The sequence below is a fragment of the Pimephales promelas genome, chromosome 21 (assembly GCF_988280905.1).
Source record: "Pimephales promelas chromosome 21, fPimPro1.hap1.1, whole genome shotgun sequence".
Classification (NCBI taxonomy): Eukaryota; Metazoa; Chordata; class Actinopteri; order Cypriniformes; family Leuciscidae; genus Pimephales; species Pimephales promelas.
In genome coordinates, this window is record NC_142789.1 from 18,897,333 (window position 1) to 18,923,588 (window position 26,256).

The 26,256-nt window shown below is 37.3% G+C and overlaps 1 protein-coding gene across 3 annotated transcripts in view; it reads right to left on the reverse strand.

Annotated features, from left to right (window-relative positions):
- Positions 1 to 363: 363 nt before the first annotated feature.
- atp2b4 (ATPase plasma membrane Ca2+ transporting 4) overlaps positions 364 to 26,256 on the reverse strand; it is an 86,534-nt gene continuing 60,641 nt past the window's right edge. For 2 of the 3 annotated variants that reach the window (XM_089124839.1, XM_039694913.2), the window contains 13 exons: positions 25,519 to 25,733; positions 25,096 to 25,338; positions 24,077 to 24,321; positions 21,330 to 21,558; positions 17,527 to 17,706; positions 17,359 to 17,446; positions 17,052 to 17,158; positions 16,314 to 16,505; positions 15,383 to 15,596; positions 13,410 to 13,621; positions 13,071 to 13,178; positions 11,646 to 11,828; positions 364 to 2,912 (listed from right to left, as the gene is read on the reverse strand). In XM_089124839.1, coding sequence (XP_088980965.1) covers positions 2,670 to 2,912; positions 11,646 to 11,828; positions 13,071 to 13,178; positions 13,410 to 13,621; positions 15,383 to 15,596; positions 16,314 to 16,505; positions 17,052 to 17,158; positions 17,359 to 17,446; positions 17,527 to 17,706; positions 21,330 to 21,558; positions 24,077 to 24,321; positions 25,096 to 25,338; positions 25,519 to 25,733 — 2,459 coding nt within the window. In that variant the 3' untranslated portion in view covers positions 364 to 2,669. Of the gene's footprint in view, positions 2,913 to 6,898; positions 7,101 to 11,645; positions 11,829 to 13,070; positions 13,179 to 13,409; positions 13,622 to 15,382; positions 15,597 to 16,313; positions 16,506 to 17,051; positions 17,159 to 17,358; positions 17,447 to 17,526; positions 17,707 to 21,329; positions 21,559 to 24,076; positions 24,322 to 25,095; positions 25,339 to 25,518; positions 25,734 to 26,256 lie in introns of all 3 variants that reach the window. The other variant, XM_089124838.1, reaches the window with a different exon arrangement.

Consider the following 26,256-nt stretch of genomic DNA (forward strand, 5'->3'; position numbering starts at 1 on the left):
CTAAAAAGCTATTAAAGTGAACCAAAAAAAAAAAAAAAAAAAAAGAAAGACAATTTTATAATTTTCCCCTTTTTTCTACATCAATCATGTCCAAGCAATGAAGAAATGAAATGGAAGGGGGCATTATTTCAGATCCTGGAGGGGAAAAAAAAAAAACATTATGGATTCAAATAAGGATGAAATCCAGTTATAAATTATTCTAAATGAACAAGAACAATTGCAGAACTGACTGTACACAAAGCAACACTTTGGCAGAATTTATATAAAGCTCTAAACAGAAAACATTTGACTGCTTCCACATGAAGTCAAATCCATTTTGTGTAACATACAGTGCGTGTATACTTAATTTGTATCCAGAGTATGAAAAAAAAAAAAAAAAGAAAAAAAAAATCGAAGTTAAAAATGACAACAGAGAATAATAATCTCAATTATTTTCCATAACCGACTCTTTGCCACTTTAATGGGTCATTCGGAAATCGCACAGAAAATAAAACTGCGCTTTTTTCAGCCTAAAAGAACACTCTAGTCTAATAGATTCTAATTAGGTGGCAAATAATATATTTTAAAGACTTTGTACGGCCAGCACATCTATCTGTGGCTGCAGGTTTTGAGTACACAATTCGGGATAACTCGACCAGACCCCTTGACTTTACAGTAAACACGCAACTTTCTCAGCTCGGACATCGAATCGGACACCGCATGTGGTTACAAACATGGCATAAATATTTATATATATTTGCAATATGTACTCAACTGCTTATTTAACTAATTTGTCATGTCACCAAACTCTCCGGCCTATACACCTATATTTATATATATTTTTTCCAAAATATTAAAAAGTACTTAATATAAAAATACAGAACAATTGTAAAAAAGGAACAAAACATTGAGTTTTATATGAAATTCATGCATGCCTCCCCACAATAACACATGTTCCACTTAAGCGAGATAACAAAAACTGCCAGTAGGGGGAAGTGCAGCATTAGCCGACTGCCGTGGAACCGCTCCGTAAACATTAAAGTGGTCCATCTAGTTTTTTTTTGTTGTTTTTTTAATCTAGTTTTACCCCTTTTTAATCTTTAGGCAGTGAATTTGGTTGAAATACAAAATAAACTGCAAAAACAATGGGATATAAAAGAACAATCTATAAAATATGGCTCTGAGCAAGTAGAAAAAGGTGTAATTGGAGGAATCCATTTAACCTAGACTGGTATGAGCGGAAGGTTGGTCTGTGGCAGTAGTATGTTTCATCTAATAAAAAGCACATGCCGTCGAGGCCGCACTTTTATGAAAACAGTCCGATCTAGTTTGTCATCCAGGTTTCAACAGAGCTCAGAGAGTCCAACTGAGCTGCATGCTATGGTGTGTGTGTGTGTGTGTGTGTGTGAGTGTTTTCTTTCCTTTTTTTTTTAAATAGCAAAAGCATGCTTACTACGTGCAGTACCATTACTCTCACGGCTAAACTCAAGGATGGGATTTTGGAGTTCCATCAGTGCTGTCTGCGTAACGTGGAGCAGCCTGATGTTAGATAACAAGGAGAACACCTAACTGCAGAACTGAGGTGAGAAAAAAGATTGGATTTGAAGGTACACCCATACAGAATCATTACTATCGCATTATTATTTTTTTTATAGCGGAAACAAGTAAAAGGAAAATTCTAGTTATTAGTCGTAATCCCAGAAAGATTAGCATTACAATTCCCATTCCTATACAATCAGACACAGATGAACCTAAAGACAGATACATGCACACTATGGCGAGGTGCTGTACCTTTGATAAAGTACTTGGTCAGTTAGCATTTACAAGAGACTAGAGATGCCCAGTGGGTGTGATTTCGATGAGATGTGTTGGATGAACCTCCCTAGCCCCTTAAGAGCCAATCAGGTATTCTAAACTCATAGCTTTCAAATAAGTTTATTATAGTCTTTCATTCTGCTAACGTTCACTATAGCAGCCTCACATCTGTACATATAAAGTGACAGAACACCCAAAATGAGGACGATGTCTGAAAACATGACAAGAATGTAGTGTGTCTGAACTACTTAAAATGTCCATCGAGCATAAAATCATTTTAAAAACTGAAAGAACATGGGTAACTTCACTGCCGTGTTTTTCAATCCACCTTAGAGCGAATTGAGAGAGAAAAGAAATCTATTTAAACAGCAATTTAGTGCATGATGAACACAATCAGCTGTATCAGCAAAAAAACAAAAACAAACAAAAACTATGTAAATGAGAGTCCAGGGACAAATAACATAAGTGATTACAGCATTACACAAGACCAGAGACATAATATAAAAATGAGAAAAATCACAACTGTAGAAGAGATAAAAATGTCAGTGACGGGCTGAGAGAGGGCGTTTGCCACAGCATCGCCCCCTAGTGTGTAGGTTAGGCCATGTGTCACATGGGCTGCAGGACAGCCGCATGTACTTACAGAGCGCTGCTGCTGCTGCCGCCGCCGACACAGTGCAAGTCGAGAGGGGCAGAGGGGTGGGGGAGATGGAGGGGAGGAGAAAGGGACCATGACCGCCCCATCAGCTGCTATAGGTGCTGCTGTCTCTCAGATGTGTATCAGCAGGGCTCCACCGGTAAAGTGATGCACAGGTTTTAATACAGAACAAAAAAAAGACGAGGATTTTGGGGCAGTTGCACTGGAGCGTGGAGGATCACATGGAGAATTCCAGGCTGTGAAGAGAGCGGCCAGGGGGTTCGCCGCCACCTCCATTTCTGGAAGAGGAGGGGAGCAGCTCGACCTCTACACAGCTCTCGTCTATCGTGGGGATGCGGTGTTCCTCCTCGGAGAGGGGTACAAACCCAGGTTGGGACATGAAGTTATGAATGGAGCTTCTGGATTCTGGCTTCTCTAGGCCCTCGTACAAGGAGCTACGGAATGCGTTCACCACCTTAATCTGCAGTGAGGAGTTGAGAGACAGAAAGAGAAGGAATTAGTGGGATCGCACTGGCATGGTGTCCGCTTTAGGGTGGGATGTACCGGATCTGGATGGGAACAGAAATATGGTCAGTGGTGGGAGATGATTTCCTTTCCACAATAGCACTCAAGCGCCTTATGAAATATACAAACAAACAAAAACCAACACAAAAACAACAGCACAGACAGTTGAATAGAGAAACAGGGATAAAATGAAAACCAACCATGACTGTAATGCAATTTCCTATTTGGGGCAAGTGAATGAGGAAATCAGGCATAGGATAAAAGTGTAAGTGGGACACATCAATCACAAGCTTCAAAACGTTACAAGCAAAATGACAAACCACCACAGGACCACTGCAAAATGAGACGGACAAGCAACCAATGTTTTCTTTTTATGTCTCTTTATTCTATTGTTACTATTTGTGCAACTTTTTTTCAGTTTAATTCAAAGATTGAAATCAAGCTTCCATATGTTGCATAAACTCTAAACAAAAAAATTACCCTATTGTAAAAACAAATATTTAGGTGAGATAAATGTAATAAATAAATATCTGTGTCTATGTTAAACATATAAAATAACCTGATCCTGTTTGATCAAGGCATGCAACTGTTCTGACTTGTCGAATCAGGAATCGAAATCTAAAATCGAATCGAGAGCTTGCGAATTGAAATCGAAAAGAATTTGAACATCTCCATCGATACCCAGCCCTGACTAATTTCTCATTTTAATTTATTTTAGTGTAATTGTATTAACATAATAATACAAATTCAATTTAATAATTTAACTGAATCTGAATCTAAAAAAACCCCAACAACAATAAAATAGTAAAAACAATAAAATAAAGTCAAAAAAATATATTAAAGAGCCCCTATCATAGCATTTGAAATGTTCCTATTTTTGTTTTAGGAGTTCCCAAAAACAGTTTAACATGCATGCAAGGATAAAAAACACTTTATTTGTCTTATAATATGCATTTATTTTTTAACCCATTTGCTTACCGACTCCCAAATGATTCGTACAACGACTCATTTTTCCAAACCACTCCTTTGCGTGACGCTAATCGGCGGTGATATGTCAGATGACAGACCCAGTCAGTTATTGTTTGTTAGCATAATGCATAAACATATTGATAAAGCACTGCAGTCCTACAAGACGCTCTACTCTTTATGACAACTCCAATAACAGCGACAAACATTTCACATATTTAAAAAAAAATGACATTGGAGACCTAGAAGCTGCGCTGAGCGTAACTTACACACACACGCACACACATACGTATTGCACCTTCCCTCCTCGCGCCCGACGCTACAAAACCGTTCAAAACCCATAAAAGCAACAATTATTAATAATACTTACAGGTTGTGATTCATAGGAGGAAGCTGAGCCATATACACTGGGTAAGTAAGTTACGGAGCCCTCCTTCAGGAACAACCGCTTGCGAATCCACATTTGAATTCATTTATGTTTTTGAACGATTCGTAATTAAAATGACGAGAACACAATCGGGCTATACTGTTGTGGTATCGTTGCAAATATGAACTCTAACCACCGATTCTTCACATGCTCGTCCCTGGTAAATGAAAACAAAGTGGCTGAACTATCTTTGCATTGTAGAACACAGCGTCTTCTCGACATGATGCTATGATGAAGTATTTGAATGTGTAGACTTCAAGTTTACACTTCCGTCTGCGCGCGCGTGGCCAATATGTATCTACGTCTCGATGTAACAGCTAATGACCCGTTTCAAAAACAATTCATTTCATAGACTCAGAGTCGACTCTCACTTTTGAAAGACAATAACTTTACATTCGGTGCACTTTCAGATATAAATCTTTGCAGGATGTTTTCATTCCCTTAGAGCTATATTCCACACCATATGAACAGTCATTTTAAAAAATCCATCATAGGGGCTCTTTAAAATGAAAACAGAGTGAGAGGATTCTTCCTCCATACAACTAGAGACAGCATTAAAATGCATAGGATGTGCATCCACTCCTTCAAAACATGCTCTGGGCCTCTCAGAGGATCTGTGTTGTGTGGTAAAACACCAGAAACTAATCTTGCTCTCTTGCAATTTTTATGGTTTCAACCTTGAGAATGACCATAAAAGACAAATGTGAATTGGTATAACTTGTTTTGTAAGGGGTCTGGATATTTTTCCCAACAATACGCTTATGGCAACAACCATGTCTGAAGAATCATCTGCTCTGACAGCTCAGTCAATCAGCAGTGGCTTAGTCTCTTCAATTTCTGTTTAATTCTCAGGTTTACATGATTGTACCTTGCAGCTATGTCAGCCATGCTCTAATTTTGGCTATTTATCATTATATTCAGATTCCGAAATATAAGAACAAGACATTATTATTACCACCATATGTATGAACGACTACTAAATAAGTTAACTGTGGGTAGGCTCTTTTGACTCGAGACAACCACCTAAAGACGATCTAGCAAATGCAGAAAACACATTCACGCATTTCTGCAGAAAATAAAATTTTAGTTTACATTTTAATACACTGCTTGGAAGGATATAGCTTGACTACATCTCTCCATATTTACATACTATTTAAAAAAACGGCTTAACTAATTGAACCTTTAATTTGCCTGTATATTTGGATATTCCCATCTATGGTTAAAAGAACTCTCTGACCCTATACAGTATATGGCTTGTGATCTGTCTAACACACACACACACACTAAAGGAAACCTACATAAGGAAGATAGGAAAAAACCTCCCTCACTCATAGCTTCTTCTAGAATATCAATGAACTATGAAGAGAGATGGAGAGTATAAAGTGTCAAAGCAGAAGACACAAGGTGTGATGAGAGAAGCTTGAGAGAGAGAGAGAGAGAGAGAGAGAGAGAGAGAGAGAGAGAGAGAGAGAGAGAGAGAGAGTGTGTGTGTGTGTGTGTGTGTGTGTGTGTGAAAGCAGTTGTGAAAAGAGGGAGAGGGCTGGTGTAAAAAAGAGAAAGTGAGCCAGAAAAGAGAACGTTCCAATGAAAAGTTCCAATGAATAAAATCATAGGGCATAATTCATTAATAGAATGAATTTCTTTGCAAATTGTTTGTAAACCCATTCTGGCAAAAGTTGTTGCAATGAATTTCTAAGTTTAAGAACATATTTATAACTATATATATAAATATAAAAAAATGGACACATGCTTTTGTATTTCATGAATGTGGCCCATTGAGTGGATATTTACTCACCATATTTATATGATTTGGGCCAATTAGATACCACTGTTGATGGGATTACACAGTGAAATGGACCAAAAATCATTGACTAGCATCTGTCAAAATGTTCTGATGCATGAACATTGCTGACGGTCAAAACTCTTATACATTGATTTTATCGGTATATACTGTTTCACCCTTCATTGAGTAAGGGGTAGTTAGGACATAGTGCTACTGCAAACTGAGAATTAATAAAGTAAATATATATATATATATATATATATATATATATATATATATATATATATATATATAAATTGACTCTCGGTTAGACATCTGTTAAGTATATCCGTTTGACCCAAAAATAGCAAAAGAAAAAAAAAAACATATAGCCATTACCTATATATGTGTTATATATATGTACAAATAAAAATACTTCTCCTAATAAAGGGAACTAAATAACTACATTAGATGTTAGGCCACCCTAAAAAACTGGCACTGGTAACTCATATGCAGACAACTGCAAGGCCATCCACATATGATGCACTGGTTCAGGCATAGGAAAACATGCAAAGTAAATGAGAAATAGACAGAAATAATGCAGATACTGAGCTTTAGTTGTGGGAGATTGTGAAGGACAGATTGGGAATAAAAATTAAAAAGAGCGAGGAAGAGTGGTCTAAAAAGGGTGGTTATTGGTTTACTGGAGGTTAACAGGCAGATCATGAAAGCATTCAGAATGGCCACCATGCAATGGCAGTGCTAGTTTCTGTTATGTGGCACTCACTGCCTGTAGTAGAAGAGGAAGCAGGGGCGGGCGGCCCAGCAGCTGCAGCAGAGTTGGCGGACAGGGAGGAAGAGGAAATCCCTACATGGGTGGGGCTAGAAACAGTTTTTGCGTCGTTTTGCTGGCTGACCACGGAGGGCTGGCGACGCAGGGCCCCAGGCACCGCCGTTTGGCCAGTCTGGAATGTATAAACCACATCCATCTGCAAAGAAGGAGGGAGAGAACGAGGGAGGGGGAAAAAAGGAAGAAAAGGAAAGGGAAAGGGAGTAAAACAAAGACCAAGGGCCAAAAGGAGTGGTTAGAGCAGATACATTTGTTATTTGAAAGAGAAGAGAACATCCCCTCAACCCCACAAATAAAAAGATCAGTTAGTACTAAGTCAGTCTGGCAGGAGAAGGGCTGGCACAGTAAAATAAAAAAGAAAGTTGTATGTAAGGAGCTACTTTTTTTCAGGAGAAAGGAAAGGCTTGAAGGTGTCCGCGAAAAAGAAACGGACCACAAAGGAAACTATTTCTATAAAGTGATGAGTCTGAATCGTACTTGTGCCAATTATTCCTTTTTTTGTGTACCACTAACCATGCATGACAGACATAACATAGAAATCCATGAGGATTTTGAAAGTGGGATGGTGGGAATGGAAGGGGTGAGATAAGGAGCTAATTAATAGAGTAGTGTTTTTTTTTTTTTTTTGCGGTCAGTTTACTGGCTCCTAATCAGGAATAAGAGTGAAGGGTGGGAGGAGGAAAGAAGGAAGAAAGACTGCTTGGTCTCTTTTTCATCTCGGCTTGGTAGATTTAGCAGAGATGGTGATCTGGAACCACAGGGGGTCTGAACGTATCCAGGGCACACACACACACATTCAAATTATTTCTTCCTTTCACACATTACTGTCCAACTGACTTGTTCAGACGACAAAATAAGATTAGATTCAATGACATTCATGACAAAAGTACAGAATTTAAGACTAGGGTTGGGTATCAAGAATCGGTTCCATTTTAGAAACGCTAACGAAAAAAAACTGGGGGATTCAATAAGATGCACGCATTTCGATTTCGCTTACCGATTCCTGATTTTGGGGCTTTTGCACATGCAAAAATTTGTTATTTCAAATGTAGGCACACGGCAAGTGCTTGCGGTGCGCTCGTTTTTCCAGAAAAAGATGAAATCATCTCAACTTTTCAGAATTTTTTTAAAAATATGATATAGCAAAATACAACACATGCAGCAAGTAAATTTCATGCAAGGGAGGAAGCACATAAAATATGAAGAATCATTTGCTTTCACTGCATTAAAGGAATGAAAACGTGTTTGATTCGATGTCTCCCAGTCGCAACCCAATACATCTAAAATTAGCGGCAGCAACAAGTAACATACAAACGAGCCAAAATTCAACTCCAATTTAGAGCTGAATAATTCAGAATAAACTGAGAATTTGGGTTTAAATTAGTTTTTATTTTGTTTAAAATGTAGATCATGTAGATTTAGTCTATTAAAAAATTATAATAATTCAGTGTCTCATTCATAAATACCTTTATGAATGGATGGATTTAATTAATGGACGATTAACCATTTTTGAACAAATCTCGAGTCTTCTTGAATAAATGATTCAATGAAAAAAAAAATAACAGTCGATTGTTACCTCCTACTGTATTGTAATCAACACAATCTTTATTTGAAGAGACTCCTTTCACTTGAGCCATTTTATTGGTTATTGCTTAAAATTGGCAAGAATAAAAGGTGGGAATATTTATTCTTCAAGTATTTGTCCTTTTTATTTTTCCTCTCCAAAAAAAATAGTGGATTCGGAAACAATAATCGATGAGAACTGGATTCGCTAAGCAGAATCGACGTTGCTAAAATTTAACCGATACCCAACCCTATTTAAGGCTGTTGAAACATTCATGTTAATATGGGAACAATATAGAAGGTGGTTGCATTAGAATAATGTAAAATGAAAAAATAAAACAATTAAAATACAACAAGAATCAATTGTTTGACAGATCTTAGTAATTTTTTACAGTAAAAACAAAAAAAAAAAGCGATTTGGCATACCTTTAAAAAGATTTTTGCAATAATTGAATTAGAGGCGTGATTACATAGAGAAATAAGATTTGATGTGAATGTGAAAATTAACAGCCAACAAAGTGGTGTTAAAACCATTTTGTTATTCCTTTAACACATTTATATATTGATCTACAACTTAAAACCCAAAAAACATAATGAGAGCTGTTACAAAAAATGGAGGAATAAAAAAGGGAAGAGAAAAGGGTTTGAGATGGTCCCACATCGCAACATGATTCCCCCATGACCTGGCGCATTGCTGCAAGGCAGATTACACATCTCTTAACGATAAAAAACAAAAACAAAGCTGAAGGGAAGCAAATCTAGAGGGAGAAATCATTGCCTGTGGAATACAATGACAATCTTCAGTGGGTGGTTTACCATAGTGATTTATATATAATATTCTAAATAGAACACCCTCTCAGAATGATCGCCCACCAACACGCAGACACTCCTGAAGGATCCAGATAAATACATCTGTGAACCCTCTGACTGAATCCACTCATTGTTCGTAAGCAGCAACACTGTGTAATGTATGAAGGCAATGGTAAGTGAAAGGAGATCCTCCCACACGGCCTCCATAAAAAAAAAGTCAGTTCCCAGTCGTTTACTTGCACATCATCAGATGAAAGCAAGCAAATGTTGCATTTCCAGAGACAGAGTGAAAAGGATTTGTACCCTGTGAGCACAGTCCCCAGATATCTCCATGCAGATTGTGCATATAGTCAGAGAAACATTGGCTGCTCCAATGGCCTTTTAAGTGTCATCTCCAAGGAACATGCTGCTTTTCAACCTGGGCCACCAAAGCAGCTCATAAGTCCCTGCTCAGTCTTAAGAGACTTGCTTTTCCACAAATTAACTCAGGGAGAAGCTTGAATGCCACTAGGGTGATGTCTACATAAAAACAGCCACTGGCTGTCCAGAATATCCACTAATAATGCCATTCTGAGCAACGTACATGCTGTTTTGATCTTATCCAGTTTATTCAGATTAGCAAATTCGGATTATAAAATTGGGCAAAATAGATCAAACACTGTTCCATATATATATATATATATATGACAGCGACAATCAATCATGAAAAAGATGATTGCCATGACAATTTTAAATTTTTTTTGGATTGGTTATTGCGGCATTTTAGGTGGTACCTGCATGAGGTCTGACTGGTTAGCGTTAGAAACAGCATGATGTCCAGACTAGCTAAATAAAGTGAAAAATATGTATTTAAAAGTTTTAAAACCATGTTAAAAAAGCACGTTTTAAAACCATGTTTAAAAGTTTTAAAACCAAATATGGTAAAAAAAAGTCTTTGATGAAATGTCACTAAGATTTTCATGATATGTCACTAAGACCAAATCACAAACAATTCTAAAATGGCTGTTGCCAGCAATCTGCCTTAGTAATCCGCCCAAAGACACTGTACACCATTGCGGCAACATGTGATAGAGCCTTGGGAGGGGAGTCTTTTCTTGGTTAATGCAATAAGTATTTTGATTTATAGATTTTAATCTGCGATGACAGAAAATAAAGGTTAATTTATGTACAGCACTGTGGGCAGCTCGGGTGACCCCCTTTTTCTTTTCCTCTTTGATTTATGTCTATTCACTGTTACTATCATAATAAAAAGGCAACAACACCAAAAATAAATCTTTAAAAATAAAAGAATAAAATAAAATAATGTCAGATTACCTGTGGCAGTTGCATCATAAGTTCAGACTTACAAATGTTCGAATAGAGTAAAAGAATTTAGCATGCTGTCAGAGGGGAGGGCTCCAACCTTGGAATCGAGCCCAAACCCAGAGTACTCCCCTGTATCCCCAGCTGGGAATAGGAGGAACCAGCTGAGAGTGAGGTGTTGGGTGGCAGAGGAATGCAGAAAAGGTCTGTCGAGGTACTGTAACTAGGTGAGTCAGCAGTGTGTGTATATATATATATATATATATATATATATATATATGAAGAGTTCAGATGCAAAAGCCTCTAAATGTCATTTGAATTTTTCTTCTAGAATGATGATTTTTATCAAGCTTGTATATTTAAGTTCAGTGATTTCACTTAAATGGCAATGATAATTACCTATTAATTGTTATTTAAGTGAAATTACTGAACTTAAATATACAAGTTTGATAAAAATCATCATTAAAGAAGAAAATTTCAAATGGCATTTAGAGGCTTTTGCTTCTGAACTCTTCATATATATACACACACTGCTGCCGATAAATCGGTCTGGCTCTACATCTCAAACAGCAATGCCCGACATTGACTATGATTGGGTTATTTGAGACAGTCATATTCCTTTTATATTTTTCATTGTAAAAAACATATATTATATAATTAACAATCCAGCAGTTATATTTTTCTCGTCATTTTTTTTCAACAGTAGTTTATAGTTTTTTGCATTTCTTTCCTCTCCAAATTTTGTTACCCTTTGAAATGAACAAAGTGGCATTGCAATTGTTAAACATTGAGAAAGGATATAAGCATAAAAAAATTGTATCAAAGTTAGATGTAAAACACAGATAAACCTCACATATTTCAGCACTAAGCAAAGACGTTTCTCCAGACAGCACCTACAGTGGCAAAGTTGTGTGTATGCCACTGCTGTAGTATTTAAGCCATTAATACTCTCTCCTGGGATAATTGCTGCAAGGAAAGACAAGAAAAGTAGAACCAAAGAGCAGTGTACCTGAGTCTGGATACGGTTGAGTCCTCTGAACCACAGAATCTGTCCCCTGCGCATCTCCATCTCAGCGTGGTCAATTTCATCAGCACCTTCGGTTAGCACCTCATTAGTGATGTCCTCTTTGGGGATTCCGTGACCAGCCTCCTTCAGGAACTTGAGGCGGTGGGTAGGGACGGCAGTGACGAACTAAAAAAAAAAAAAAAAAAAACAGATGTCTATTGATGGCAACTGCTGCTCATCAAATAGTGTGTATTTAAAGTCGATTTGTTTCAAGTGAGTCATATCTTTAGATTCATTAATTCATTTAAATTAAATGGTTATAAAAATTCACTCATTAAATATTTGAAACCCAGCTGTTTTCAATTCAGTTATATCAATGGTGTTTTATTAGTTGTATTTACCGGTAGTATAAATGTGTAATTTATATGATCAAAAATTATCATCGTCTTTTTTGATGAATAATGCTTTGACTGAAAATAAATAATGATGTTATACTGTTAAAAAGACATCAGCCCCCTTAGCTTAAATGTAGACAGTTTCTGCTAAGAGTCTCACTGTAATTTAACCTCTTTAAATTCTAAAACTAGTTTCAAATGGGCTTTCCATTACAGAGACACGCACAAACACATACCAGTGTTTGTAAATAAATAGCTTCATATATTTATTTGCAATCCCCCATATAGGTGAACCTGAAACGAGACATCACTGAGGCAACTTACAGTAAACATGAAGTAGTAGTGTGTATTCTCTCTTCTATGCATCAAGTTCCCAGTATCTGGTTTGTGAGGACGCACGCGTGTATGCACACAAACAAATGCTTGCATGAACAAACATCAGCTGAGAAACCCAGTAGGAAGTGGCTTATGTGTGATGCAACTGCCAGAAGGAGCAGACTGCTTGCAGCTTTAAAGACTTTATCCGCACTTGATAACTTCCTCTGCCATTTGATGACCTAACATGATGCGTCAGTCCTGCATACAGAGTTTTAACTGTACTGTAAGCATGGCTAAATGGAGGCAGAGGACCTTTCATGTGCTGCGGGGTTGATGAAGCTCACACCTCCCTGTTCTCTTCTTTCTGAGCTGAACTTTGAGATGGCAGCAACCGTCTGCCAGCCTCCCTCGTTCCCTCCCACAGGTTTGAATTCGCACACAGCTTCACCTCCCCATCCCCTAGCCTTCCGGTGGGATTGAAGAGAGAACTAAAGATGTTCCACATCACCCACGCGTGTGCATTCTGCTTTGTGCATAGTGATGTTTTCATTATTTCTCTCTTGTGACTTTTGTCACCTGTAAATCTAATCTAACTTAATAGAATGTTAGTTTTTACTCTGAGTGTTAGTCTTTACTGATTTTTTTTAGGATCGAAAGAATCAACAAAGCTACTGATTAGTGATTAATAATGACATGCAGAGAGAATTTGCCTTACCTGTCCCCAGAGCAGCTCACCGACCCCGATGAACACACACCAGAGCCACTGATCGAGGGTGAGGGCTGTGCAAGAGAACGGCTTCCCTCCAAACTGCACAATGATGATCTGTAACAAGGTGTATTCCATTAGTCCAGCTATACTGCAGTAAAGCAATAAGCAAGTTATAACGCACTTAAATGGTGAAAATATTTGTAACATATGGACTTTTAGAGAAGAGAAGCACAGTCAAACAGTATATCCATAATAATATATCCATTATAAAAAAAAATCTACTCTTCTTATAAGCTTCAATAAAGAGACTCAATTAAATAAAACGAATTCGATAAAAACATTTACCTGAAGAGCAAAGGTTCCCAATACGACGAGGCAGAAAATGGGATTCCGATAGATTCCCTCAAACACGTTCCTCTCTCCGTGGATCTTGCGGGCATTGATTTCGTTGAAGAGCTGCATCATGACAAAGACGTTGAAAATTATGGTGTAGTGTTCAGACGGCGGGGAGTGGAGAGGGGAGTTCCGGCCGCTATCAATGCTAAAGAACTTCTCACCTTTGGGGACAGAAAAATGTGTTCTGTAAATAAGTGATGTGAAAGTTCAAAATGCAGTGTTGTATGTCAGGAGGAGCACTGATGGGAATGAGCAACAAATGTGTGTTACTGTTCATTAAATAAAACTCTCCTGAAGCACTATGGCATGCTTTAAAGGGATACTTCAAATTTTTTGGAAATAGGCTCATTTTACCACTCCCCCAGAGTTAAACAGTTGAGTTTTACCGTTTTCGAATCCATTCAGCCGATTTTCTGATCTTTAGAAGAATGTCAGTAACCAGACAGTTTCTGGTCTCATTGACTTCCATAGTAGGAAAAAAATATACTATGGAAGTCAATGAGAGCAAAAACTGTCTGTATACTCATATTCTTCTAAATATCAGAAAATCGGCTGAATGGATTCAAAAACGGTAAAACCCAACTGTTTAACTCTGGGGGAGTGGTAAAATGAGCCTATTTCCAAAAAAAGTGGAGTATCCCTTTAAGTGGTCTATCGCACTGTAGGGAACAAAGACCAGTAGGAGTTACAGATAGACAGTCTATTACTGACAGTTTTTCCCCGTGAAATTTGGAATTGGGATGGAGGCCCAAAACCTAATATATTTAATATGAAAACCTAACATGTAAAAATACAATATATGTTTGACAAAATAGATCTTTATGCATTTTTTAATGCATCTTTATTGCATTTATTAATGTAACAGTAAGAATAAAAAAAATAAGATTAAGAAAACAAGACGGTGACTACCTGTAGCTTTTACATTTGAGTCTACAAAGTTGCAATGATGGACCTAAATTTTAATTTCTAGATCTACAAGAACTCAATAATATTTGCTTATGGATATTTTAGCTCATTTCCAGAGATTACATTTTTCTCTAGAAGGTTTTTACCTATAATATCCAGTACTGTAAAACATTTCACGGTAAAACATTTGTGTGCTTGAGGCAAATTCCGATGCTTTTAATATTGCAAATATAAAGCTAGTTGCTAAGCAACCATACATCAAATCAATCCTATACACAAAATACAATTAGCTAGTCCCTTCCTGCAGAGAGTTTTTACTATAGTTCAAAATGCCATACAAATTAATTGTAACTTAATTCATCAAATTTGCTAGCCTGCCCTGGGAAAACCCAGACGAATTTCCAGCAAATTTGAGATTTGTCAGCAAGTCAGTCTGGCTTTTGCAGATCGAGACACCAATCACAAACGTTGAGGCTGGCTTTACACAATGACGATTGCTCTGATTGGTTTTAGGTCTATCCAATTGCACCCGGGATTTGACGTCTGTTGGTGACGCCCCTTTGGAGATGGGCTGTGAATAAACATTCCCCAGGCCCACTCAGTTACAACTGACAGGGATGCAAACACATGTATGGTCAAAGAAGAGAGGTAACCGAAGCCTTCGCCCCACAGAAAATATCCAGAAACTTACATTGCCACCATCCCTGACCCATCTCTAAGCACATATAGTAAATATGTTTCAGCCTTTAAATCATTTTTCACAAAAAAAGGTTTTATAAAAAGACAAATCTCACATACAATCATTTTTCACAAAAATGATTGTATGTGAGATGTTATAAAAAGATAAACCTCCCATATGACAGCCTTTAAATCATTTTTATAAAAAGAATGAGTAAAAAATAATTACTAGACATTTACATTAATGCACATTAGTTTATCTTTTATTATTGATGGTAAAACGCACGGGCGCATTTCTGCATAGTGAGCGTCTCATCATAAATACAGAAGTCTCTTACCAGCAAAGAGAAGAGTAAATGTGATGACAAGCTGGTAAACGGCATGACCTAATATATTCTTCATCATAGTCCTGGAAATGAGTGGTTTGTTCCGGCCGTAAGGTCTTCTCAGTAGGAGCGATTCTGTTGGGGGTTCCGTTGCCAGAGCCAAAGAAGCCAGGGTATCCATAATGAGATTTACCCACAACATCTGAACGGCTTTAAGTGGAGAGTCCTGCAGACACAAAAAACTGGAGTGAGACTTCAGAAAGGACACTACTTCAGTATTGACATATGTAATGTAGTTAGGCAGGGACACAATAAGACTGTCCAGCTCCAGATTAGCCAAAGTCTGGCACCAGGACTAAATGGCCAGAGTATATTTCAATAAATATAAAATACTTTGACTTTACTGGAAGTATTCTGTTATTATGGCTTATGATGAATTGCCTCCCTTAATGCCATCCTCAGTCACCAAATACTCTTTATTTATACAGATTATTTTCCTGAAACTGAGCTATTTATTTTTAAACTTCTCTAGTGGTTATTTCTCTGAGAACATATGCTAATTTTTAAGACCTGATATTTATATTAAAGAGGACATCTTGGGATTTTAGACATACAAGGATAATGTTCTCTCCTTTGTTGATTTTATGTTTGTTTGATTGTTGATTGTATTTTAATTATAACACATTTTTGTCTCATCATCTATTTACAAACTATAGATAATTATACGAATTTTCAGTACTTTTTTCCCTGTAGCATCTTGCTTTATTTTTTATAAATGACCTGATGTGCTCTCTGTGTGTGTGTAATATCCCTTTTAAATCAATATTATATTTCCTTCCCTCAAAAATCTGTTTCTATCTAAAAACACAAAATAATCATATAATGGTATATAAAAAGTCAATGCTGGGTCCCAGGAAGTTAAACTAGAGGATGTTAAATGTACCTGTGTGATGCAGGCCCCAGTGAAGGCAACAATTACAGCCACCACATTGACAGTCAGTTGAAACTGCAGAAATTTAGAGATGCTGTCATAGACATTACGCCCCCACATCACAGCTTTGACGATACTGGTGAAGTTATCATCGGTAAGGATGATGTCAGAGGCCTCCTTTGCAACATCTGTCCCTGCAATTCCCTGTAAGATAAAGAAAGAAGCTGTTTTTAGAGCGTCTGTGTAAATAGCACAGCAGTCTAATGACTGAAGATGCAGACTCATTGGATCCCATTAACAAGAAGGTTGAAAAAGGAATAACCTAACCTAAGAACCAAGTTAAAACATTATCAAAGTAAGCTTGCAGGTAGCGACTTTAATAAAGTAATTAAATGTAAAATAACACTGGATAGTCTTCACTGTATAAATTAAACATGGATCCTTATTTTAGTCTTAAAAAGTCAGTCAAGAGCAGTTAGTGATTTTCTCTTCGTTTTTTCCTTGATTTACATGATTAATGACAATATTACAGCACTAAGACCTGAAGCACATGACGAGGATCCCGATCTGACACGCATCCGATGTCCTCACCACTCTTTGTGTTCATTTAACACTCTTGAACTCATTTAAGTCTGTGCTTACGATGATGCTCGACAAGCAAATATTTTGGCATACTTTTGTGTGTTTTGAACGAAAGAAAAAATGAAAAACACGCAAACAAATAAACAAAAAAAAAAATACATGATTTACCATAGCAAAGCCAACATCTGCTTTTTTAAGGGCAGGGCCGTCGTTAGTGCCGTCTCCAGTCACAGCCACCACCTGTCTTGTTTCTCCAACTGTGCTGTCAATGATGCCTAAAAGACAACAACAAAGGAACTGCCTCAGAATAAACCAAAATATGTGCTCATAATAATGGGAGAAAACACCAACTCCCCATCCAGTGGGTTTTTTGTACAACTTATTTAATATTCTAATACATTGATGTAATACAAAACTGGGGTTAGCAGTGGAAATGTGCACTAAAATATCACCCAACTATTCGTAAAAATCTTACCTTTAACCAAAGTGTGTTTATCTGTTGGGGAAGAACGAGCAAGAACACGCAGTTTGGGCCAGACCTTGTCGAGACGCTCTTGCTCAACCTAAAGATAAAGGCAATGCTAAAATAAGCACTTTCTATGTCGCTTCAGACATCTGTAGTTAAAGTGCTACAACTTTTTACCTCTCCTTTGTCATTACGAATTTGCTGGTTGAAGTCTTTGCCCTCCATACACAGAAAGTCCTCTCCAGGCAAAAGGATTCCACATTTGGTGGCAATGGCACGAGCCGTGTTTATGTTGTCTCCAGTGACCATGCGGACTGTGATGCCTGCTCGCTGACATTTAGCGATAGCCTCAGGAACCTACACACCAGAGGAATAGCAGGACCATTATTTGGCTTGGTACAAAGCATGTTGGGCAGCCACTGCCATATCATTATCCATTCAGACACTCCAAGGTCTCAAAATCAGTTTACTGTTGGCAATGTGTTGTGTAGCTTCGTCCCTAGCCGCATCCAATGTAGACTGCATTGCTTTCTTTTGAGGGCGCTTAACACACTCAAGCAATACCGTAGAGCCGGGGCGGGCAGCTTGCGCTGATGAGTTTGGTAGGGGCTACATTCTTGCAATTAAATAATAAAAGATTAGATGGACAAAATAATCGGTCAGGATAACTATCCTATGTCTGCAGGCTGATAGTCATGTTTGTTATTTATTTTTCAAATTTGCAGATTAATCTATGGTAGCTTGATATTATAATATTGACGATATGGCTATTATCTACCACACAAACACTGAATTGAATTAGCATATCCAATACGTATAACAGTAGCCAATAGGCTAGCATTACTATAAAGACGCTGGCTTGTAAACCGTTTAAAAAAATAAATAAAGCCCATGACACTATATTTATAAGACGTGCTGAAACATATGCCAATGTACCTGGAATGAAGACATTTCACACGCAACGCTTACAGTCTGCCCAAGATGTGAGAACTCCTTCCATCTGCAGAGTTCGGCGGTATCGCTTGTCAACAAATTTACGCGTGTATTCCCTAGTGTAACCATGACAGATTTTACGACAGTAGTAGAAGACAGTACTGTTTCCCAACTGTAGGGGGGCCCGAGAGCAAAATATCAAAAGTAACATAATGCTGCTTTAATATGTTTATAATATGTTATATGTTATATAATATGTTATAATATGTTCCATCTCCTTTCCAAAATTAAAAAAATAATAATAATAAAAAAGGTCTGGAATAACCAATTTGCCATCTTGTGTAATAGTCTGATCAAAAAAAAATACTTGTTAAAAACCTTTTATTTATGATTGGAGTGACTTCATATAGCATATTATTAATGTAGCTGTGGCATCTTGCTGTAATTAATCATATTTATGAAATGTTTATATATTATAAAGGCTTGTCTCCATGGAAAAGAAACTTTCCTGCATTTGGGTGTCATTATGGACATCATGGCCAAAGGCAAGACAAAATTGTTCCTCAGTGTCATTGCTGGGCTCAGATCAGTGAGTCACTCTTGATGTGGCATCCTGACAGTTTGTGGTGTGTGTTAAGCCGTAAGGGTACCGACAGTACTTAAAGCATGAAGGGGCTGGATCTAGAGGTTGTGTCTGTGTGTGTTGGAGTCCTATATAATTATCCTCACTCAAGTCTTGCAATGAATCACATACCCCTAATTAGAACCAATAAGCTCATTTATTTTTAGATAATTAAAAACCTCCCAGTGTTTCAATGGACAGAGATGCTACACAAGTGATGCATGTGAAAAACATGTCGCATGATGCAAAGAAACTAGAGTGTGCATTAATAAAACTCCAGAATTGGCTCTTGCAGGGCCAGATTATCCATAGACAGGATTGGGTGAGTGCCCTGGGGGCACCAGCCAATAGGGGGGTACCAAATGATTAAGAGATTGACTAAACCTTAAAAATAGTTTTCATGTTATGTATATATATTATTTTGCAGGAAGAGATGCAGATATAAAACCAACAGCTAATGATAAAATACATACAGAGAGAATTATAGAGTATTATTATAATTATAATATTAGAATATATAGTTTATAAAGAATTGTGATTGGGTCAGGTCACAGTGACAAGACTATTTCTTTGAAATAAAGAAAAGAGAGAGTCACTGATCGGCATCACCAGCAGAAGGCACTAGCAGCGAAATATGCCTTAACCGATAGGCGGTAGCCGAACACAAAGTCTATAAAAAGTTTTTCTGCTTAAGGTAAGACTTATTTACCATTATTTCAAGGAAAATACTGTATGCGACACAGTTATCGATTTGAAATTTTTGTAACAGTTTTCTCTTTTAGCGGGTTGCTTATTTAGATGTTATTACATGCATAACTTTTGTTTCAATCGGGCTGAATTCATTCCGATTGATGAATCTGAATGTAGTGTATCCATTTCTGTACAGCACATTTAGAATTAGAAAGGATGAATTTTATTTCACACTGTAAATGGGAACAGAGATAAAATGGATTGTACCACTTAAAAAAGCCTGCAGGAATAAATTTGACCTAAATATCAATTATGTGTTCTATTTAAGGGTCGGGGAAAAAAAATCGATTCTTAGATGCATCACGATGCGGACGTGGACGATTCTTGATTGATTCACAAATGTCAAAAATCAGAAAAAAAAACTTTCTTGTTAAATCTTTCTAATAACCAAATATTGACGGAACACAAAAGGTGTAAGTGCAGACCCTGGACAGTCTGTGGCATGCGCATAACAGAGATGTATGACGGCTGAGCGCGAAATCCGAACGACACCCTCTTTGTTAAAAGCTAACATAAGGAAAATTGGCATTTTTCCTATTTTTGTAGGTTTTTATGTTTTGTTATATGTAGGTTTACTGTACTGTCCTCAACAGGCACAGTGTGTATAAGTGCAATGCCAGTCACAAAAAGTATAACATTACTAAACATTTTGACTGTGCAGATGTTCATTTAATTTTTTTGTATTGTGGTATACAGTAACAGTTTCAAGTCATAAATCTTAGATTTTTTGTGTATAAGAGCAGCTTTGTATTCTACGAATTATTCAGAATATGCGTGAGTCCACAAACATTATTTTCGCATGAAAGCTGCTGGTACATAATTCTATATTTTTAAATGAGAGCTGGTTGTGATTTTGAAACAGCACAATTTTTATGTCTTTTTTGTCTGAAGGATCATATTGCTCACTGCACATAACAGGAGGATGTTGGTTAGAAATTTGCTATTTTATGTTCAGATTCAGAATATGCTGAAGTTAGTATTCATTTACTACAAATATGCCACTAGTACAGGCACGCATTTCTTTTCCTGTTGGTTATTTGCAATGTTGGGACATATGCTGGCAAATGTAACCTTACAGTTGACTTGACAAATAACTTCCATTTGTTTTATTAATAAAAGTTATTGAAAGTAAATTCTTTATCGGTGATTAGAAATACTTTGCTTTAAAAGTACCAAGTAGTCACACACACAAAAAAGTAACACACACATCGATAATAGTTTTGGCATCGCAGCCCTCTGAATCATAATCAAATCGAATCGTGAGGTGTCAAGTGATTCCCACCCCTAGCTCTATTATAGAATTATATATGCCACCTCATTTGAAGGAAGTCGACGTCAATTTTGCACTGATCCAATATCCATGATCAAAAACAGCACAACCATCTAGCCTGTCGTAATTATTTTAAGGGAAATAGGTCAGTTTGTCGCTCCACCGGTGAGGCTATTCCCGTCCACACTTTGACAGTGTTAGACACTCTACAAAGAATTCATCATCATCACATGATAAACACGGTCAATACTTTTTCATTACATGAAATGTGCCGGGTTGCTCCTATCGAGACAAGCCGGCCCCTTAATGCGTGTCATGTCTCATTACTAATGGAGGCCTGAAGTATACAAATGTCCAGCCCTGCACTATGGACAAACACATTGCAAACTAGATCATTTTTCTCACCTCAGGACGGACAGGGTCTTCAATGCCCACAACACAAATGCAGGTCAGGTCATTCAGAATGTCAGCCTCGTTTTCCCAGTCTGGCTCGGTTGTGAAGTCCCTCATGGCTATGCAAATGGTCCTTAGCCCGTCACAGGCCATTGGCTCGATAACTTTCACCACCATCTCATCCCGATCTTTGGCCTTGAAGACACGTTGCTGGCCTGAAGCATCAAGGATATGGGAACACCTGACAGACAAGTGAAAGGTTTAATAAACAACAAACAATCATTACAGTTTACTGTAGGAGGAAAATGAAACTATCTGGAAAAGAACTCAAAAAGGAAAAAAAAAAACAGGGGAAGAAAGGGAAATAAAGGGGTCATATAAGACTATTCAATTTTACTCATTTCATGACCATTTATGATATATAATAATAATCAATTTATCATCATTAACATATTGTTATGTTTCTTGTGTAATATTTCATTAGTTAGCATAGCAAGCTATTCATTCATTTTTGTAAAAAATCTGAATAAGCAGTGATTTCTCTCATCTAAAAAAAAAAAAACAATATTAAGAAGCTATCCTTTCATTTCGACCTGGAGTCTAATAAACAAAAGTTACACAGAAAAAAAATAAATGTTAGCTTAGGTAGGCTATATAACTGCACTTGTTTCTGAAGCACAAACATGACATTTGTAAATAAAATAATTTTAAATATACACACGTTAATTATAACTAATATATTTGAGGAAATAGTTCCTTGAATATCTCTGCAGCTCTTCTGTCAAATTAATTCATGCTATCAGAGTTTCCAGTGTTGACAGTCCCATTAAAAACTATTAGGGGCATTGTACATTTACTGTAGACTGAATACTGTAGACTGGCTTCGGTTTCAGAATAAATAAAGCAATATTTTTTTTTTTTTTTTGTCCTAAGCGGAAACCGGTAACACTGGAACCGGAACGAAAAAATAGCCTAGCGTTTTTGCTCATAACAAACCAATTCATTTTTAATGCCTGATTTGAAAATAGCAGTCTACACTACGCTTTATAGTTTGTTTGTTTTTAACAGCACTAGAACTGTAATTAATGAAATTAATCAGGTAATGCATAATGAAATGTGTATTTAGGCGATAACGGCAAAAAGAAAACGTGAAAGAAACACACACTTATTTAACGTTTCATAAACAAAACCACCAGTATGGCAGGCATGGTTTTTCTATTTAATTTTTCTGCACAAATTGCACTGCAGATAAGTAGTGGCAGCTGTCTGTTGATATCAATGTTTGTTTCAGTGTAAGATCTCGCAAGATCGTTGAGTAGTGTAGTGGACTGACTAGGTTTGTGTTTCTCTCTGACTGTAAAAGACTAAAATATGCTCCAGTCGATGGAAACAGTCTTCAAGGCCGTGTGTCCACCAAATCGGTTTTAGCCAGCTGAAAATGCCAGATGCTCTGCTGAAGATGCCGTGCTTTGGGAGCTTTTTTCCGTAGAGACGTTTCGTTGCTATGATACAGAATATCCGCAGCACAGTTTACTTGTAACTGATTTCGTAGATAATTTGTTTCATACTAAAAAATTATTTTTCATCCATGTTGTTCGGTTAGCTCTGCTGGTTGATGATGTACAGAAAGAATGTTGTAACATTTGGTCAGTGTGGTTTAGTCCCGCCCCTCCTCCACTGTAATTGGACGGCTGGGTAAGAAGCGACAGTGATGAGCGCTGCGTTTTATCCAAAGTTGAACTCTTGTCGACCAGTAAAAAACGCGAGGCGTTCAGCGCTTCATTACGCTCATGGCATTCTAAAAATGCGGCGCTCCCATTGAAAACAATTGAAAACATACGCCAGGCGCGTGGAAAAAACGCTTTGGTGGACACTTGGCCTAAGTGTTTGAGTTTGGTCATAGAATGTCTCAGCTAGTCATCAAGTATAGGGCGTTTTTTACAGCTGAAAGTCCACACCAAGGTCTGAACCAAAGTTCACGTTTTGATGCATTTTATACTTTCAGAAAGTTTTGGTTTGGTTTAACACTGCAATTATGCTAGCACACTAAAGAACTTAACATGACATACTTGCGTCCTGTCGTCATCATTTATGTGGGCTGCATCTTGACATTGATTGGTTTGTAAATGGCAGTGCGTCTGACGTCAGCTTGTCAATTCGGCGGGTAACTTTGACAACATGACAACTATATTGTTATTTTTATGGCATAATTACCTGCAGCATATATACACAAGGCTAGTTCAAATTCGCCATCCTCGTCGTGTGAGCATTTTATCAAGTTGCCTTCTTATGTGCTTAGACCATACTTCAATTAAAAAAAAACTCGTCTCCTCATCTCCCCATGTGCTACCACGGCTCATTTTTCCTACCACCATCTGTTTTTTTGGCTATGCGGGAACCACCGGAACTTCGTGTGAAAGGTCTGAAAGTCCGAACCATACAGACATGCTTTCACACTAGAAACGAACCAAACCATTTGTTCAGTTTGATCTGGACCTAGACTAGCTCTTTTCGTCGAACAAAATTTCATCTGTTCGGCCCGGAACGTGGTCCGGGTTAGGTTTCACACATGTAATTTTGATTTGGACCAAACTGAAAAGTCCATACCAAACAAGGTAGGTGTGAAAGGGCCCTTACATGTTTTGGGTTTATAAGAAGTCATTCAGATTTCTGTTTTATTTCAATAAATGGTATTTTTTGACTGAAAGTTTATCTCAAATGATCAAGTATACTATGATATGACCCCTGTAAGAACATACTTGCGCAGGAGAATCTCTGAGGCACCCTTGCTGTACATTCGGAAGCCGGGACCATTGGAATTCTTTAGTACGGTGCTCATACTCTTCCGGCTGGAGTTGAATGTGTACACTTTATAAAGCTTCTCCTCAGGAATCTCATCTCTAATAGGCTGATAGTCTCTCTTCAAATTCATCACCAGACCAAGAAGGGAACACTCTGTCTTATTACCCACGTGCCTTGGCAGACCTCCCTCCTTCTCTGGGGGCTATGGGAAAGAAAGATAAATTGTGAATAGCAGACAAGAAAGGTTCAAGAAAAGTAGTTATAAATTGATTGTATTAAATATTACAACTATTTTATCCAATTAATTCTATGTAATTACATTTTTGATTTATATTTGCTGAGAAAAGCCAAAAACTAAGATACTAAGATACAAAAACTGAAACATATTGTGGCAGACAAGTCTAACATGTCTATTGAATAAACATGACAAAAATGGTTGAAGACATAAATCTGTCTAGCCACAATGCATTTCACAATTTGTGTTGACAGTCCATTTCAGGTGGGCCAAGTATTTTTTATTAATATTTTTACTTTACTAAATTACTAAGAACAATACTAAAATGAAATGGCATGTGATTTTCTCATATATTTTTAATACCCTAGTTCAGACAGGATGTGGTGTTGTAAACCACCTGATATTTGCTTTTATTGTTGGTCTATGTACACAAAATGTATCTCTATGGGCATTGAGTTCCATCTCTTTCCATCACCATCTTTTTAGCATCTTGCACAATTACAAAGTTAGCATGCTTCGAAATGAATCTCTGTGTTAAGTTTTATTCTGTGCTCTGTCTAGCTGTTCTTTAAATTGCCTTGTGTGAATAGCTGCTTAGTCATTTTGTGCTGTCTGCTCTCGATAATTGCGTTTTAGCTGGGGCTGACTGTGGACTTTTAATTTGATAACCCTATAATTAATAAACAATGAATGAGTGATCTGTTGTTTTGTTTATAGCATATACATAAGGCTAGTTCTTACCAGGATCTTGGTAGTGTATGCCGAGTTTATGGAGATGCTGTTCACCAGTATCTCCAGAGTCTGTGGATTTATGGCCTCTGGTTCAGGAACGCTTTTATAGTGTTTGTCACCTATGTAAGCCTGCACCACCGTCATGCGATTCATAGTCAGAGTTCCAGTTTTATCAGAGCAGATGGCGGTGGCATTACCCATGGTCTCACAGGCATCCAGATGCCTCACTAGGTTGTTGTCTTTCATCATTTTCTGTCGAGGAAAGACAGTTAATCTTGTTTTACTTGGGGAGAGAAGCGTGTTCAGCCCTTGAACACAAATTAGCAAAAATTTGAAGAATCATGTGACATTTACTAACTTATAACCACCCGAAGGACCTCAAGATGAACAAAATACAGTTTTGTGTTTGTAAACTAACCCAAAGGGTCTCACCTTGACAGAATACGCCAGGGAGATAGTGACAGCAAGAGGTAGCCCCTCAGGCACGGCCACCACCAGCACAGTCACGCCAATAATGAAAAACTTCACAAAGTACTGAATGTAGATGGGTGTACACTCTGCTGTCCACTCACGACCTTGGATGCCAAATGTGTCAATTACAAAGTAAAGGATTAGGATAATGACGGTCACTGCAGACATGATGAGACCTGCCGGAGGAGAGGGAGTTTCAAGACCAATACAATAATAGGGAATGCAGAGCCTTCTAACTTTTGTTCATAATGGCAACAGCTGTGGTCTGATATGCTAAATGTTATATATGTAAATGTTATTTGATTGGGTAACTGTAGGAAGTAGGCAGCCCAAAGGGACAAGCCTGTTTCCATATTGGGAGACACTGTTTCTTTAAGCAGTAAGTAAAACAAACCTTGGTAAGCAATTGAACTAATTTACTGAAAGGACATCTAAAGACATCTAAAAAAAAAAAAAAAAAAAAAAAACTATTGAACGTTGGCTGATGTAGGTTGAAGAAAATGTCAATGTCAAATGTCAATCAGAGTTTCAGTGAAAACTAATTCATGTAAAAATTACTCAAACTAACCAACAAAACAGTTTTTGTTATTGAAATTTAACTTGGAGACAAAATATCTGTTTTTAACAGACCAAAAGTCTCTGAGACATTTTTTTCAATTAATTTTATATTGATAAACAAATCATTGTAATTCTATAATT